This window comes from Gekko japonicus, unplaced genomic scaffold, assembly GCF_001447785.1.
Source record: "Gekko japonicus isolate JY-2015 unplaced genomic scaffold, Gekko_japonicus_V1.1 scaffold1224, whole genome shotgun sequence".
Lineage (NCBI taxonomy): Eukaryota > Metazoa > Chordata > Lepidosauria > Squamata > Gekkonidae > Gekko > Gekko japonicus.
Window position 1 is genome coordinate 202,988 of NW_015163125.1, and position 18,386 is coordinate 221,373.

An 18,386-nucleotide genomic window follows, 5' to 3' on the forward strand; every position below is an offset into this window, starting at 1 on the left:
GGTCTTCTAGCGTCTCCCATTGTTTCCAATGGGCAATCCTGTCCTTCCTTTTAGTACATCCCGTCGTCGGGAGTCTTCCATGCCGCGAACCCAGTACTTTTCAGGATGAATTCATGAATAAGACTTGAATAAGGAATGAATAAGGAACCGGGAATAAAGAACCAACTTCATCCTCATGGAGTTAAGCTGAAACGATCTATGTGTTTTGTCTTTTAGGCTGCTTAAGTTAATGTACTAGAAGAATACATAACAGACTCTTTATTGCGGCTGTGTCTCTGCAATTTGGCAAAAAATGAAAAAGAAAGAAAAAGTAAAAGTAAACAAGAAAGTTATATAAAACCAGGTCTCAGTCCCAGAAATATACACTGCAATCAGTCACTGGGCCTTTTATGTACGGGAGAAACCTCCACCCGGGGGCGTGTCGCTTTGCGACGATTCTGTCGCTCAAAAACGTGCAGCCCAGAGCGATAGACTTTCGCGGCCCGCCCTCTCCATGTGCCAGGCTCCGGCGGAGGTTTTACTTCCTTTCCACCGGCGGTCTCTGGAGCTGAAGATGGCGGCTGCTGCTCCTGCCCTGGGAAGGTTACTGAAACCTGCGGTAAGTTCGGGCGCGGCTTGCCATCTGCAGCTCAGCTCTCGTGGTCTCGCAATGCGTAGACCGAGATAAAGCGATCTCTGGTCGTTCTTGTTACTGAGCAGAGGCTGCAGGCTCAGTTGAACCTCCAAGTTCCCCCCAAGGACTTTGGATACTGTTTATAGAAAGCATAGAGGCAGGATCCGTTTCGGCAGCCTGTCCCATCTGGGAGCCTAGGGACGGATAGCGCTTTCCTCGGGGGGCGGGAAGTATGCACTTTCCCAGGCAAAGGGAGTCAAGTCCAGCTTCATTGCGTCCTGTCCCTTCCTTCTTCTATCGCCAGGGCCTGTCTCTCTTGCAAAGCTGCTCTGCGCCTTTCTTTACGGAGGACGATTAAGCTGATCATAGCGCTTTTGGGGATTTCCCGGGCCGGGGACCTCTTTAACGGTTTGCTGGATGCATATGGGGCAGCCTCGCGTAGCTTGCAGGCTATGGACTTCTGCGCGGAGCTTTCACCCCAGCCGCCGTCGGTTAGTTTGGCTAGGGAGGGCTGCAACGCGCGGTTTACCTGTTTTCCCTCTCCCCATCGGTTTTCTGTCTTTTTCTTTCCTATAGCTCGGCCGGCCCATTGCCTTTCCCTGGAGGGCCTGCTCGGCTGCCGGAAGGCCCCTTCGAGTAGTTGCACCAGCTGTCTGGAGAAAGTGTGAAGCCCAGGCAACGCCAATTTCCCCTCGGCTCCATTTCAGTACTAGTGAGTGCGCCTATCCCTGAGTTTGTACGCGCCTACTCCTGTTTGCTTTTGTCTCCCTTCCCAAAAGAAATGGTCTCTCCCTCCCTCTCTCCAGCTTCTTTCTTTTCTGGCCTGCACTACAGAGAGGAGACGTACCCATTAAAAAGAAGGGGCATGTGCACTCTGTTTTAAAAAGAAAATCCAAACTCTGCATGAAAGCAACCTAAAATATGTAGGAGAAAGGATTTGGGGCTTATTATTTTCTCTTTGGTTTTAGTTGGGGATTCTTGTAAGCTGCCTTGAAAGGCAGGGTATAAATGTTATAATAAATCCATAAATATGTAGAGTGGGCAAGTGTGTGTGTGTCTAGATTGCCCAAATGGTTCTGTCATGGGAAGGGGTGAGGAGGACAGAAATGTGGCTACCCATTCTACCAATGTCAAAACATAGGCACAGCCGGAACTCCTGTTGGGATCTCGCCCTGCCAAAAACGTCTGTATCCCCCCCCCCCAAGTGTTTATTTAAAATGCTGTCTCTGTCTGTCAAGTAACTTCCCAGACTGTGTTTTTTGAATGGAACAAGTGTACAGTGGAGTCAGAAGCGTGACCCACCCAGTGAGTCATGCATCCCAGCCACTCACATGTTTGTGCCCTAAGGTAACAGGTGTATGTAGCTGCTCTGTGTGTCCTTCTGTGTTAAGGCTGCTAGTTGCATGTTATGTGTATTGCTTTTGTCTTGGGGCAGAAAAGGCTGTTATGTTTTATGAACAATTTCTTTTGGGGAGGAAAGTGGTTTTTTTTGGGTGTGTGTGTGTGTGTATGTATGTGCTTGTGAGCCTGGAAGTCATGGTGACTTCTGGTGACCCTAGTGGGGCTCTCTTATTTCCGAGAGGTGGCTTGATATTACCTGCCTCTGCATCCCAGCCCTGGTATTCATTGGAGGTCGCGCTTCCAAGTACTTGCCAGGGTCGGCCCTGCTTAGCTTTTCAGATCTGATGAGATTGGGCTTGCCTTGGACTATCTAGGTCAGGGCGTTTCATGTATAATTTCTTAAGGAACTACAATACCAGTATCCCCTACTGTATTTACCTTTTCACAGGTTCTTCAAAGTTTGTTCCTGCTGTTACCCAGCATGCTCCCTATTTTAAAGGCACAGCTGTGGTTAATGGAGAGTTCAAAGAACTGAGTTTAGATGACTTTAAAGGGAAGTATTTGGTCCTGTTCTTCTACCCGTTGGATTTGTAAGTAATTACATTTATCTCTTTAAAACAGATGTGGCCTGCAGTTATCATAACTCGGGGGCCCTTAATCTACAGAAAACTTAACTTTTCTCTACTTTCATTCTGCCCGCCTTTGTGTATTGCTCTGTGTAGAGTGTAACAGATAAGAACTAAGCTGAAAGTGGTGGTGTTCTTGCATTAAAGCCTCATTTGGACAAGGTGCATGGAAGTTTGGCTTCTGGAAAAAATGAAAAGAGATCTCACTGATGTATGTTGAAATAAGAGTATTGTTAGCAAGCCATTTCAAGTTATAGGGAGAACCACATGTCTCTGTTCGGACTTTCCTGCTTTCCTCGAAAGCACTTCAGAGTCAGAGGAAACTGATACTCCTATGCAGGGCCAGTAATTCTAGCTAATGTATTCTCTTAAAATCTGAATGATTTCTAATTCAAAAGAAGTACAATGAAACAACAAAGTGCACTGTGAAAACAGTGATCATGACCTACAACAGGGTGCATATTTTTACAAAACTGGTGGTAAGCGTTTCCAAAAATGTAATCATGGATTACTACCAATTCTTGCCTTCCACCACAGGCAATGTCTTGATTATGCTGACACCCATTCACCTTTGGCAGTAGTAGTCTACATTGTGGTGGTAACAATTCTTTAAGGACTCGATATTACTGGGTTTCGTTGCCTAACTTACCAAAGCGGGAGAGTGTGCTGTCACTAACTTGCAGCGCCATTGTGAGCAGCATTATACTGCTACTTCAGTAGAATAAAAGGATGGAGCTCTGCTTAGGACTGCAGTGTTAGAAATGCGCTGGAGGTATGATTGACACCCAAGTGCCTTCATTTCAGTTTAGTGCTGTCAGGATTCACTGTTTCTGTATGTATGTGTATTGCAAATCCACAATGTTTGAGTCTGTGGTATGTATCCTGCCATGTAGTTCCTCCAGCTGCCATGTGGTCACACTGTATAAAGTTCTTGTATGGTGGGATACGGGGCAGTAGGTCTATCAGATCCCAACACATTTCCACCCTTAAGATCATTTTCTTGAGAAACCACCCTCTGTCAGCTCTTTGATGTTCTGTTGTGATCTGTGCTTAGGAAAAAAGGAATCTGTTTTTTGGGGAATTGGAAAAGGTGAGTTGATGGGTGGATCTCAGCAGGCTTCTGCTTATTTCAGACCATTTGAGACCTCTTAATACCAAGATTTAGAAGATCTGTATATTATAACAAGTTTCAGTAGTATATATATCTAGAGCACCTTCTGCATAGACCTAGAGAGGTATTCTTCATTGGTCTAGCAGTTTTTCTCCACTGTGAATGGTAAAACATGTTTTCTTGGCAATGTTGCATTTTTCTTCTGAACTTTGTACTAAATGTGTAATCTGAAGGGTTTCGAAACTTTTTGTTTTTGAATGCTCTCTATTGAAGATAAGCAAAGATTTCTTTCTTTCTCTTTTGCCATGTTAATTTGCAGTACAAAACTCTGCATTATTTAATCAGGACTGATTGGTTCCCTCTTACATTCTGGTTGTCTTTCCATTAGCACCTTCGTTTGTCCAACAGAGATTATCGCTTTCAGCGACAAAGCTAATGAATTCCATGATGTGAATTGTGAGGTTGTTGCTGTATCAGTGGATTCTCACTTTAGTCATCTTGCCTGGATAAATACACCACGAAAGGTATAATTTGAACTCTTTTGCTGTGCTGTCACTGAAAAGGGAGGGGGTCTAATATAGTATGATCTCTTCCACAGTTTGGGAAGGTACAGAACCACTCTTTCTCTCTCTCTCTAATGTTCTTCTGACTTTCTCAGCATGATTGTCATGCTAGGGTTTTAAAGTAACAGCCAGGTTGCTGCCATATGGGAGTGCTATTGAAAAGTACAATAAAGAGCAACTCCTGCTTAGTCTCTGACTGTACTTGTGCAATTGAGCAATATGTTTGCCTGTTGGTTGAGTGGTAACTGGTGAGTTAGGGTCTATTTGATGCTGGCATGATGACTATCCAAAACATTCTTGTCTACCTTCTGCGTTTCAAACAAGATTGGGTGTATTTGATGCTGGCATGATGAATATCAATCAAATAGACCTTTAATGGCATATACAACATTAAAATCAGAGAGCATGATGAATATCTAAAACATCCTTGTCTACCTTCTGCGTTTCAAACAAGATCTTGTAGCGAGAAACTGAGTCAAGCGACAGCATGTGTTTTTTCAAAACATGAACAGTTGCTCATGTTCCTGGTATTGTACTGTTAACTTTCTATGGGGAAAGGTGGTAACTTGCTGTCCAAGACAGCAGGTATAGGAGTCACATGAGGGAATGGAAACACAGTAAGGATCAGTTGTAAATAGAAATCTCCTGTCTAGCTGAACTAGCAGTCTCGACATCTAGGTGGTGGATTGTATACAATTAGTTACTTCAGTCTAGTAAAGGTAGTCCACATGAAGAATTGCCTTCTGTGCTCAGTTCCCCTTCTGTATTAGGCTTCATAGGCAAAAGAGCACTAGGTAAAGGTAAAGGTTTCCCTTGCTCGAAAGCCAGTCGAATCCGACTCTAGGGCTGCGGTGCTCATCTCCGTTTCCAAGCCGAAGAGCCAGCGCTGTCCAAAGACGTTTCCATGGTCATGTGGCCGGCATGACTAAACACCAAGGTGCACGGAACACTGTTACCTTTCCCACCGAAGCGGTACCTATTTATCTACTTGCAATTTCTTGCTTTCAAACTGCTAGGTTGGCAGGAGCTGGAACCAGAGACGGGAGCTCACTCCGTCATGTGGCACTTGGGTCTTGAACTGCTGAACTACCGACCTTCCAGCTGGCAATTCAGCATCTTAACCACTTGAGCCACCACAGCTCCAAAACAAAAACAAAAAACAAAAAAACAAAAGAGCACTACAAAAACAAAAAACAAACAAAACAAAAAACAAAAGAGCACTACAGAGGCCTTAAACTTTGTTTCTGGACCTGGATTGTGTGGAGCTGTCCTCTTCACTGTATCAGTCCTTAGAGCAGAGCTGATCAGATGTTACAGTTGAGAAAAATCCTTTTCCCACCTCTGTTCATCAATAGGTAATCACTGTCAAAGGCATTAGTGCTAAACATCTGTATGAGGTGGTGCAGTTGCTCATGCTCCCAGAGCTGTTTGGAGCAGGGTCCTAATGTTCGAATCTGACTGGTTTGGGTGGCCCTTTGACTTTTCAGATAAACGATATTTGGTTACCAGTATTGCTTTCCACTCTAATAAAAGTGTGATGCAAGGCAAACTGTGTTGTTGTAACACAAATCAAATGCACTAAACATATTAATGTAGGTTTTTTGGTAAGTCTCTCAACGACTTAAGTTTAGGTAGAATTGAGAAAGGTTTTCTTGCACAGAAGACACGTGTCAAAAAACTGTGACACGTTAAGCTTATTAACGTTAAGCTTATTTATGTTTAGACAATTTTAGGGTCTCCATATGTAGTTAGAACTGAACATTGTCAGACAGATGAGGTTTGCAATTCCTATTTGGTATGACTGCAGAATGCAGCCCCCTGAAATTTCATAGTATAATAAGCATGAATTCTTGAATTCAAAGTAACCTTATGTTACAGCTGTGTAGATTTGTAAGTTAGTACCCAAGTTTCTGAATTATACAGGTTCAAAAGAAATGCAGTTGATTTAAACCAAAAACCAAGGGGAGACACTAATGTGAATCCCGATGCAGTTCTTGAGTAGGGTGGAAACCTAGATAAAAATGTCTGCAGGATAATCCAGTGCCTTTTTTATTTATGCAGCTGCTGGTGTGACCTTGGGTCAGTAGGTTCTTTCAGAGCTGTTCTCTCAAGGACAGTTCTCGAAAGAGCTCTCTCAGCCCCACCTACCTCACAGGGTGTCTGTTGGGGGGAAGGGAAGGGAAAGGGATTGGAAACCACTCTGAGACTCCTTTGGGTAGTGAAGGGCGGGGTATAAATCCAATCTCTTCTGCTTTCTTTCAAAAATAACAGAAAAAAGAATAAGGAGAAAAGGCCCCTCAAAATCCAGCAACTAAATAGAATAATTTTTTAAAAAGGAAAAAAGTATACATAGAGACATAATGTAGCAGCACTGGTGGTAGATCTACACATAAGTTTCTATAGAGGGTTTCCTAATACCTAAAAAGTCCATACGCAGTTGTTTATATGTGGTCAAATACTGATAACATTTTAGGGTCTTCAGTATTATCCAGAGCCTATAAAATAATTGGGTTTTGCCTGAGCCTTCAGTCACAAGTGGCTGTTTTGCTACTAAGCACTAGCAAGAATTTGAGTAGTTGGAAATAGACAAGCCATTTGACTATACAGGCTAATTATTCTAGTAATTTCAGAGTCCTTATGCAATTTTTTTAGGCCTGATGAAGAAGAAAATGTGTAGCTGTCTTATAATGGCAGTACTACTCTTACAATTGTCCTTTCTCCTCTTTCCTCTAGAAGAATATGGAAGGCTTGAACTAGGTGGGCAGTGCTGGTTTTTTTAATCTCCTATGGCTCTAGGGAATATTTGCTCTGTAATAAATCCTGTTATTCAGGCTTAGGAAGAATTGCTTTGCACACTAGCAACATTACCTGGAAATTTTCAGGTTATGGATCCAGTTTCAGGTTCTAAACTGTGTTGAAGCAGTGCTGAATGCTTACTGCTTTGGTAAACCAGGAATGGATCAGATTTGATGGATGTGTGCAGCTGTAAATAGTTTTATGGCACTTATGTGTATCTAACATCCTTGAAGCCAATGTGGATAAATTTATGCATCTGTGAAAGCTGGCTTGCAAAAATGAATAATGTGATTACCCAAGGTCACTCAGAAACAGACCCTGAATAGTCCCCGAGAGTTTATGAAACTTGACAGCCTTGTTTCAAGGATAAGTAGTTTGTCTTCCTGGCTGTGGGATGTTGTGAAATTCAATAGATGCAGCAGCCTCTACTAATAACTAAGTGTGCACCGCTGCAATGGGAAAGCAGGCTGACACATTTATACATGTATAGCTAGTAGCAACATTTCAGTCTTGAAATTCAAAAGCATATGGTTGAAACCTTACCCATTCTGTTGGTGTTGCTGACTTAACGCTGCTTTCACACATGCTAAATGATGCACTTTCAGTCCACTTTGAGTTCACTTCAGTGATGATTTGCAAGTGGATCTTGCCATTTCATGCAGTAAAATCCAGCTGCAAAGTGCCCTGAATTTCATTTTAATTCTGTTCACTTATTTTATGGTAGAATGTTATGATAAAATAATTGCACATAGTTTGGTTTTGAACAGGATTTCAAATCCAGCTGGTCCCTGTTTATTGGGAGGGAATTTATGGATAATCTGTATAAATTTAAGTATCAGACAATATAAAAGATTCCTTTTGTAGTTAACAAAGCATGCACTTCATGGGATCATGAAACATTTAATTTGGTTAAGTGACCATTTTAAACTTGTTGGGAGCACTTAAACTTTATGCAGTGGGAACTGACTAATAAAGATTTGCTGGATGTTGTTGGCTTGTATGTAGTAAACTCTTTTTCAATGCTTTATATAAACTGTCAAATCTTGATTGAGTGAATGTGGTTTATAAAAGGGTGATCCCTTACCAAATGTTTGCTGCCATACTGAGGAGAGTTTTATATATATATGTGTGTGTGTGTGTGTGTGTGTGTGTGTGTGTGTGTGTGTGTGTGTAACTCTGCCTTTGATGGCCCTGTTAGTCTCTCACACTGACATTCCTGAATCTATCTTCTGTTCTTCTCCCCACACATGCACACACAATTTTTTTTCATGACTTTTCACATATTTGACTAATTTAGTCTTTCCTTTTTGTAGTTCTGTAGGAGGGAATTAGATTTAGATTCAGGAAGTGTGTCTTAATTAAGCTGATTCTTTAAAGACTCTTTAAATAAACAAATCAGGATTTACTCAGTCTTTGTCTCTGTCTCACCCCTCCCCTGTTTTTTCATTAGAATGGTGGATTGGGCCATATGAATATTTCTCTTTTATCAGATTTAACAAAGCAAATTTCTCGAGATTATGGTGTACTCTTGGAAGCATCTGGTATTGCATTGAGGTGAGAGCTTACTCTTTATCATTTCCATGGGATGGTACTAAATGTTCCTGGTGTTTGTAGCCTGTATACCTATTTTAAATCTGCTCAAAGTTTGAAATTTCACTGGAATGGTTATACTACTTGCCTGTTTTAAGGTCTGCATTAGGTAAGAGTTGTAATGAGAGGCTTTTACTCCCACATCCAATTAGAGAATCTGGACTAAACAATTTTTAAAAGGCCTTCGCCTACTCAAACCATTTAGTAGCAGAGTTCTCCAGGATTTATCTATTAAAGGCTGTTTATCAACCTTTAAATCTGGTAATAAAAGCAAGGAAGATGTGCGTTCTCTTCTTTGAACAATAACTAGCAAACCAGACCTAAACCCTTCAGAGACTTGATCTTTTATTGAAAAAAATAGTTCTCTTTATTAATGCAAGACATTAAGAAGCACAAGCATGTGGAAATTAATGCTACAGTTACTATAAAAATAAGTGCTAAAATGGTCAAAGTTCTTAAAATTGCTTAACCATAGTATAGTAATATTTTTAAAAGCAAACCAGGTTTCAGATTTTTTTGTATTAGGGATTATCAGCAAACCCAAGTCACACACACCCAGAAATCTCACCAAGTCTTCTTCTGAGACGTCTGTCCCCAGAAATCTGATTTGCTTATCACGATAGTGCATATTTATAGAAAAATATCAATCTTCCTCTAAATCTCTTCTGTCATGTGATTATTATCTAGATATATGATTGGTTCTTAACTAAATATGAGATAATCAGCACAAGTATACATGAATCAATCAGCAGGTGCATCGAAGTTACATCTAATAAACCAAGATAAGAACACCTATTTTAACTTTTAACCTCTTCAAAAGCAGCTAATCTAACTTTTCTGAAATTGTTTCAATTAACTGTCAAAGATTAAAGTAGCTTTAAGCAAACAGAGTTCGCTGGCACTGTGCGAACTCTGAGTTGACATGCAAAATCCGCAAGAAAAAACTGGTGAAGTAATCGGGTACCGCTACAAGTTGAAGCACACTGTTGGCAGACGCTAATGAAGCATGTGACCTTAAAACTCCTGATGGGAGTGAGACGATAGACCATGTGAGTCTGCTGAGCATCTGTTTCAGCTTTAAGAACTTCCCTTTAAAAAATGTTGCTATTATGATTAACTTTGCTGAACTGGTGCAAGGGTAGGACTGCACTGAAAACTGTTCATTGTCGTCTATCTATATAGAAGAAATTCCCCTCACCGTAAAATCAACATGAAATTTGGGGAGAGCACTTCTACCATGAGGTAGATCAGGGGTGTCAAACATGCGGCCTGGGGGGCGGATCAGGCCCCCAGAGGGCATCCATCAGGCCTGCAGTGGAACTGGCCATGCTTCGCCAGACTGTCTTAATCACTCAGCCATTTCATGTTTTAACCTGGGTCCTAGGCTCAGAACTCTGAGCATGAGATTTCTGTGGTGAATGGCAATAAATCAAAAGTAGGTTGGCAGCTTACAGAGGTAATGTTTTAAGCATGTTTTTATTTTAAGTAAAAACCCCACAACCCTTTGTGTTTGTGTCCTTTTAAAAGTTTATATCTCCGCTACCTGGCATTACATTTTATGACACACATGGCCCAGCCCGACAAGGTCTCATTTATGTCAGATCTGGCCCTCATAACAGATGAGTTTGACACCCCTGATGTAGATGCTCACTAAGAAGGGATTTTTGGAAATTCGACCCCTAAGGAGGTCAAAATGGGTAAATGTGCTCCCCCCATTGCTTCATGCTGCCTCCTTGCAGCCCCCACTCTTTGATTGGTTAGCTGCAGAGCTCAGTGTTCTGAGGTTAAAAAAAACCAGTTACAAGAGACTGCAGAGAGCTACTGGTAGTTGAGGAAATCAGAAATGGCCAGCCACCTGTGAGGTGTTGCAGTGCTGCTGGCCCAGCCTTCCTGATGGCTTCAGACATGCTCTCCCCCACCTCCTACATCTGATAGGTGGCTGTCTGTCAGGAACAGCAGTGGGTGCAGGGTGCTTAAAGCCATCAAGGAGCAAGCCCCAGCAGTAACGCCTTAGCGATCCTGCCGGCCCAGCCTCCACAATGGCTTGCAAGACCTCTTCCCCTCCTACACTGGACAGGCAGCTGCCTGTCAGGTGTAGGAGAGGGCGTGGGATGCTTACAACTGTCAGGGAGGCTTAATCAGCAGGATTTCCCTAGTGCTACTGCTGGCCCAGCTTCCACAATGCCCCAACACCAGACAGGCAGGTGTCTGTCATGTGTAGGAGATGGCCAGGGTACTTTAATCAATCATGAAGGCTGCCTGAGGAGAAACACCTTAGCAGTGCTGCTGGGCCAGCCTCCCTAATGGCTTTAGACACACTCCTACCCACCCCTCCTCCACCTGTCTGTCAGGAGCAGGGGCAGAGCATTGAAAGTCATCAGGGAGGCTGGCCCAGCAGCAGTGCCTTAGCAATCATGCTGGCCCAGTTTCCCAGATGCCTTCAAACACGCTACCTCTCCTACACCTGACAACCACCTGTCAAGGGTTAGAAGTGACACGGAGTCCTTAAAGCCATCGGGAAGGCTTTCTCAGCATGATTGCCTTAGCCCTGCTGCTGGCCCAGCCTCCCCAATGCCTTTAAACACAACCCCCCGTAGTGTTCCCTCTAAGCTGAGTTAGCATGAGTTATCTCACAGTTTTTTAGCCTCCAGCTCATATTTTTGTCTTAGCTCAGGAAGGATGGCTCCAGAGCAAACTAATTTATGCAGTAGCCAAATCACTTGCTCACAACTTTAATGCCAGTAGCTCACAAAGTAGAATTTTTGCTCACAAGACTCCACAGCTTAGAGGGAGCATTGCCCCCCCCACAACAGACAGGCAGGTGTTTGTCAGGTATAGGAGAAGGGACAGGGTACTTAACAATGCTGCTGGCCCAGCCTCCCCAATGGCTTTAGCTACATTCCCACCCACTATGGAAATATACCCCAACTTAGCAGAAAAGTGGTTTCCTGTATTAGGTTATTTAACTTCTCACAATGTGTGTTCTAGAAAATTGGTTCATATGAAGTTGGTTAATATCTGATTGCTCAGATTTTGTTTTGAATATGCAGTTATGTCCCACTTCTTAAATGTAACATAAAAGAGAAGCATTTTTGTAAAAAAAAAAGAAAAAAAAAGTGTATGCTCTGCAAACCCCCCCCCCCCCAAAAAAAACAAAGCCGCAGGCACACCACGGCCAACCCCCTGTTCCAAGAAACCCAGAATAAGGTGTGGCAACCCCCAGTTCAAAGAGATTTTTGAGAAACACGGCCCCTAAGGGGGTAAAAAAGGGGCAAAATGTGTTCCCCCAATTGTTTTCCATGTGCCTGGCAGGCTGCTGCCTTCTCTCCCCCCCCCATTGATCAGCTGTGGATCTCAGTGTTCTGAGGTAAAAACAGAGTTAAAAGAGATTGCAGACAGTTGAGGACAGTTACAGAAATCAGTGATTCAAGAGTCCTGAACAGACATTTCTCATAACAGCCAGCATGGCAATTAAGTTTATGAATGTTCATGGGGAGATAGTACAGGACCTTTCTAGGAGCCATTTCGGTGCCTGCCTCCCTCACGAACCTGAAGAAATGTCCACCACATCACCACTCCCTCAAACCAACTCCCCTTCACACATCTCACCTCTTACTGCCCCCAAGAAAGATCTATGCAAGGGGTCTCTTCCCCCTACAGTATTGTATGTTGCCAAAAAGTAGAGAGCATCATCTGGTGCTGATTTGTGATGCTCCTCAGATATGTTTATTGCATCCATGTCCCCTTGAAGTCTTTGAGGTAGCTTTACAGCTGGTGATCAAAACAACCTCTTAAGAAGTAACCATATGGTATAAAAACAGGGAATAATATACGCCTATATTTATATGTCATCTAAGTCCCATTACTCCACAGATCAGGGGTCCCCAGCGCAGTGCCCATGGCACCTGCCAAGGCTTTTCCTGGTGCCTGCTAAGTGTATTTAGAAAATGAGTGGGGCCAGGTAAGGCTTTTGCCCAGCAGGGCTTCTGATTGGCCATTAGAGATTTGATTGGCTGTGCTACAGCACAAGGATCTTCACCGTGTGACTGAAGGTAAGCTGCAGCAGCCCTTTTGTGGCTGTGCTCTCCATGTTGTGTCAGAATTCAAAAGGTGCCTATAGGCTCAAAAAGTTTGGGAATCCCTACCATTGCTCCTTTTTGATAGAGGGAATAACCTTGTTTGCGGCCAAGATGCATTTTAAACTGAAAAGGGACTGCATTCTATTTTATTTCTCTAAAGGGGCCTTTTCATCATTGATCCCAGTGGAATTATCAAGCATTTAAGCATCAATGACCTCCCAGTTGGTCGCAGTGTCGAAGAAACGCTTCGGTTGGTGAAGGCGTTCCAGTATGTAGAAACACATGGAGAAGTCTGCCCAGCCAACTGGACTCCAGATTCCCCGACGGTGTGTTGCTAACCCTGATATGGTGTTCCTCAGTGCAAATGTGGCAAGCATCCCATCCTCACAATAAGAGACAGGGTTTTCTTGGATTTCCTGAAGTATGAAGTATGAAAATTGTGATTTCCTGAAGTATGAAGTATGAAAATTGTGATTTCCTGAAGTATGAAGTATGAAAATTGTGATTTCCTGAAGTATGAAGTATGAAAATTGTGATTTCCTGAAGTATGAAGTATGAAAATTGTGATTTCCTGCCCAGCCAACTGGACTCCAGATTCCCCGACGGTGTGTTGCTAACCCTGATATGGTGTTCCTCAGTAGAAATGTGGCAAGCATCCCATTCTCACAATAAGAGACAGGGTTTTGTTTTTCCTGGGTTTCCTGAAGTATAGAAATTGTGATAAAATTTCAGGAATCTGATGATAAGATCAGATACTTTGGACTGCCTCAAGTGAAATGAGATGTAGACGGACCTCTTGGAGACATCCACCTGCTTTTATTTCAATCAAATGATAATGAAATTAGACATATTCATGACATAAGGAACTAAGTTTCCTCTAGCTTGAATAAGAGTTGAAGGGGACCTGCTGTGCCATTAAAATAATGCAGTTCACTGTGTTACACTGGCAGAGGCTGTGCAAGAGCAGCTGCACTGTGCATACACGTGTGTGTGTGAATATTTTAGGACAGAATATGGGAGTAGCAGTATGCTGCCCTATCCATATCAACACAATGCCTTGCTCTCATTTAACTTGAAAAGCTGAGCATCTAGGGCCCACAGTACAGTGAGTTCTTGCAAATACACCATTGCTAATGTTTTGCTGCATGTCAGCCGTCTTTCCTGCATCTGGAGACGCAAGAAGCTGATCTGAAAGGGTGCAACAAATCCCAATCCATGCTAGACCCAGGATGTTGACCGAAATAACTTTTTAATCTGAAAATATTTTTAATCATGTAAAATATTAAGGCAGACAGATACGCAAAATTTCTGTTGCTACATTTAGCTACTTTTTAAAAACCTCAAGGTATTTAGTTCGTATCTTTGCTGAAAGTCATTTGCCAATTGTTTGGTTTTTTTCTTTTCTCCTTTGCAGATCAAGCCTAGCCCAGAAGCGTCAAAAGCGTATTTTGAAAAAGTACATCAATAAGTCAAGAGAGGGGAAGAGTTAGTAGAATATTGTGGGCTCAAACCAGAAACTGATTTTTAAGAGAGCAGCCAGGATTATAATGCAAATGAAAACCTATCTTATTACTTGTAGTGGAGAAAAGTCTGTATTTTAAAGGATTTTCCTCTCTCCCATGTACATTTAAGTGACAGTACTAAGTCCTTGTCATTTCTAACATGTAACAGTACTAAGAGAAGAAGCTCCTTTTTAATAATTGTCTGGTGAACAGTGATGCTTATGTATCATACTGTCTGGAACACATTAACACATTGGAATTATGCATCAAGAAGTGTGCAGAAATTTCTCTTTCTTGGTTATCTTTATTATCTGTCATAGGCACTCTAAAAAGAGGAACCAAGTTAAGCTTTAACAAATAAACTCTTGTGTCTATCATCTTCCCATTCTGCTGAAGGATTACTAGTCAATTCACACATGCCCTCAACTTGTACGCCCCCACGTTCCACTGTATGAAATATGTTACATGATGCCTGGCCCATGTTTGTCTGTACAAGGCTACATCTACCCATGTAGATCCAAGCCTTTCTTTTTTTTCTTTTTCCCTATGTGGGTGAGGCGTACTTGTGTTCAGATGTATGTTTATAGATCCAAACTATCAATAAATACTCTACAAATGATGTATGTGCGTGCGTGCGTGTATTAGAGTCCAAGACACTTCTGCAACTTCCTTTATGCAAAACCAACCACCTGTGCTGCTCTGTGAATTAGAGTAACAATGAAGTCTTGTGAAATCTACAGTCAGCCATCGTATGTAAGGTATTGATTGTACTGGAATGCTTGTGTGGGGAAAATGGATTAATACCTTTTAAAAATATATATAATGATGTGAACTAAAATTTTAGTTGTTAGTACTACTCAACAGTGAGTTTTGTTACAATTGATGTTGACTTTCGATGCTTTGGACTCTCAACTGTGGTACCATGGGGTATTTGTAATTATGTAGAAGATTCATTGATGAATATGTGCATTTAAAAGAGCTTATTTTCAAAATTATTTTGAACAACTCTCTTAAGCTATGCAACTATGAATAAATGAGGCTTAAAAAAACCTGCTTGGGATATACTGTAGTTCTTTTCTTGTATCTAGAAATCACTGGGCATGTTTGCTGCACTGGTTATATTAATGTGGATTTCTTAACCCTTAGAGTTTCTGCTTCACTTCAGAGTACCCTTCTAGCTCTCAAAGGGACAGTGCAATGCTCAGTCCTGGCAATTTCCTGTGGAATTGTTTGGAGTCACTGTTTGTATTAACATGCAGCCTGGAATGGTTTTTATAATCACCTTTTAAAAAATGCTGTAGTCACGCCAGTTATGATAGCTATGCAGAAGCTATGCAGAAGCTATGTTTGTGCAATGTCATGAATGTGCTATGGCTCTGTACATTCCTGTGGGGCCATAGATTGCATCAGACTATAGTTTGGCCAGGGCCTGGGGACCTTCCTCTCAGGTTGATGAAGTCCACACATGCATTTTGTCTGGGTTGGTTTCTGCATGCAATCGTGATTGAATATGTGTGGGTAGGGCAATGTAACTAATCGACATACATTCAGCAGCAATGTATGCTATAGCAGTGGCTCCACATAGGGCAGACATCCCACATGCATTGATTTAATTTAAATCATGTTTATGCTGCTTTTCCACCCAGTCCAGGGTTCCTAAGGCAGTAAACAGTCAGTACATTAAAATGCATGCATATATAAGCAATTTAACAAAATACGTATGCACATAAAGAGGAGTCAGGGTCGTTGAGGGAATGCCAGACAAAACGCAAAATTCTTCATCTGCTGGTGGAAGACAGTGAGGGGGACACATTAATCTCCCTGTGGAGCGAATCCCACAATACTGGTGCCATGATAGAGAAGGCATATTCTTAGTTGTCACCTGTGTAATTTCAAATGATGGAGGCACTGAAAGCAGCACCTCTCATAGCGCACAGTTCTCCCTATAGTTATCCAATGTAGTGTGACTGGTTCATGACAAGGTGAAAGTCACACAATTACAATGCTAACTCACACTGAATGGAGTCTGTCTACTTCCCAAACCCTCTGTGTAGGGCTTATTGCCTGCTGTGTATCTACTGCTTGTAGCCTGCCCTGTTTCCTAATACCACATATATACTGTAACAGCATGCACATTTCAACCTACTCCTTAGCATGTATTCCTGTTGTCACAATGTCGTCATTGCACTCAGTGAAAATGTAGATAAAGTGACCGTAATTGCCTGGTAATAAGGGACCACTTGGTTTCATACCAGATCAAATCTGGGGATGGTTTGGAGATTCTATATCCTGGTGAGCTCTCTGCTGAAGTAAGAGTTACTGATAACTATGGAGACACCAGTGGCAAGAATAGTCATATCTGGATAGGCAGCAAAAATTACATGATGGACAAGTAAATAGACATAGTACAGCAACTGCTAAACCTGCCCCCTCCCCTTTCTATAGCAGAATCATTCCTTAATCAATCCCTTTGCTCCATTTGTAGATAGATCTCCAGCCCATAGGCATTTGTTCACTCTGCCTTCCTATGATTTCTTTCTTTGGCCTTTGGGATTCACAAAATGATATGGCAGGGAAGTCTTTCAGATAAATACTCTGAATAGATAATAGAGATGAACATACAGGAATGGCACCTTTGTTTTTTGGTCTTATGTTGATGTCATTAGTAGCTGACTGCCGCACAGAAATAAGATGAGTGGAGTTTTTTCTTTCTGACATGGAAATAAGTGAAGAGGAAAACTTTGCTGTCTTAATTTCTCTTTGTTAGGTTTATTTAATTCATTTACCCCTGCCTTTCTGCCCAAAGGAGCTTAAATCGGTCTCTTCTTTGCTGTTTTATCCTTCCAACAAACCATGTGAGGTAGGTTAGGCTGAGAGCCAAGGACACCCAGCAAGATTCCATGGCAAAGTGTGGACTTGAGCCTAGGGTTGGTTTCCCATATCCTTGTCTGGCACTAAGCACTACACCATGCTGGTTGCTGTTACGGGTACAGGAATCAGATCAGAAAAATGAGATTCCTAAGCATGTTCACTCCTTGAGTCTCACTGCAGGTTCAATTGGTCTTACAAGTAAAATTGCACACTGTTGCAGACATGTAGTATAATCCTTAAACATATTTAAAAGGTAACTTGCACTAGTCCAAGGAGACTTATTCTCCGCTAGGAATAAGAGGTGCAGTCTTGGAGTCTTAAGCAAAAGAAATTCAGAACAGGTAATATTTTTGTCTTCAGTGCATGGTGTGGTATATTTGGCGGGTGTTAGATTGCTGCTAACAAAGACTCGAGAGTGATTTCAGCAAAGTGATTCAGCTTTAATGAAGTAACGAACAAGCACTCAAACGCATTCATAACCAAAACAGTTTAACATTGGGAGCTAGGCTCCTTTTAAACATTCCCGGGCTAACATAGCCACGCCTATTTACAGATAACAACCAATAAGATTATGTAGTTAAAAACCAATGAGAGTCTTTCCCTCTCTGTAGTCTGTACAGTTTCTGATTGGTCACTGTTAGAGGGCGACCAATGGCAATGCAGTTCAGTGGAGCCTTCATCCGGCTCAAGCTTTGCATGGGGAGTGAATGAAGCGATTCATATAAGCGATTTCCAATACATTACAGCGGGAGTAGACACTGTTGGTTCTTTCCAAAGCTATAGACTATTGTTTTAAAAAATAACTCTAAACACCATCTAAAACCTTTGTTGCAAAGCAGTTAACAAGTCTGTCCAATGCATCACATAACCTCTTCTATTATCTTTAAGATTGCATAGGAGAGAGACTTTCAGGGCTGCAATCCTATGTATGCTTATTTGGAAGTCTCATTGAACTCTGTGGCACTTATTTCCAAATATAACAAATAAATAAATGAATTAAGGCCAGGCTTTCTTCATCATAGCCAATATTATTGAGATACAATGGGAGAAGCTTGGTGGCATTTTCCTTTCTTGTCCCATGTAACTTTTATAGATATAGGAGATAGGAGTCCGTCAGTATTTCTTTCTGGCAAATATAGTAGTTAGGAGTAATAAAAATATGGTTTTCTCTCACCTGAAAATGCATTGTTTATGAATGAAGGACAATAATCTAATCCCATAAATGTTGTTTAGTATAGGGATATCGTTTATTTTGACTTGTATAAAGTTTTGTTTGTATAATTCTATGTAATGC

At 41.8% G+C, this 18,386-nt stretch overlaps 1 protein-coding gene across 2 annotated transcripts; it reads left to right on the forward strand.

The window, feature by feature from the left end:
• Positions 1 to 483: 483 nt before the first annotated feature.
• PRDX3 (peroxiredoxin 3) lies at positions 484 to 15,269 on the forward strand. Of its 2 annotated transcripts, none has more exons than XM_015406903.1 (7): positions 484 to 598; positions 1,190 to 1,325; positions 2,403 to 2,544; positions 4,080 to 4,215; positions 8,501 to 8,604; positions 12,880 to 13,045; positions 14,134 to 15,269. In XM_015406903.1, exons 1-7 carry the CDS (start codon positions 494 to 496, stop codon positions 14,185 to 14,187), a joined length of 843 nt encoding a protein of 280 aa, XP_015262389.1. In that variant the 5' UTR covers positions 484 to 493; the 3' UTR covers positions 14,188 to 15,269. The 2 variants fall into 2 exon arrangements, with proteins under 2 accessions (XP_015262389.1, XP_015262390.1); XM_015406904.1 differs by lacking the exon at positions 484 to 598 and adding an exon at positions 925 to 1,104.
• Positions 15,270 to 18,386: the final 3,117 nt, after the last annotated feature.

Coding starts and splice junctions, on each gene's coding strand:
- PRDX3 (XM_015406903.1), top strand. CDS start 494: ATGTGCCAGGCTCCGGCGGAGGTTTTACTTCCTTTCCACCGGCGGTCT. Junction 2,545..4,079: donor TTCTTCTACCCGTTGGATTT/GTAAGTAATTAC, acceptor TCTTTCCATTAG/CACCTTCGTTTGTCCAACAG. Junction 8,605..12,879: donor GCATCTGGTATTGCATTGAG/GTGAGAGCTTAC, acceptor ATTTCTCTAAAG/GGGCCTTTTCATCATTGATC.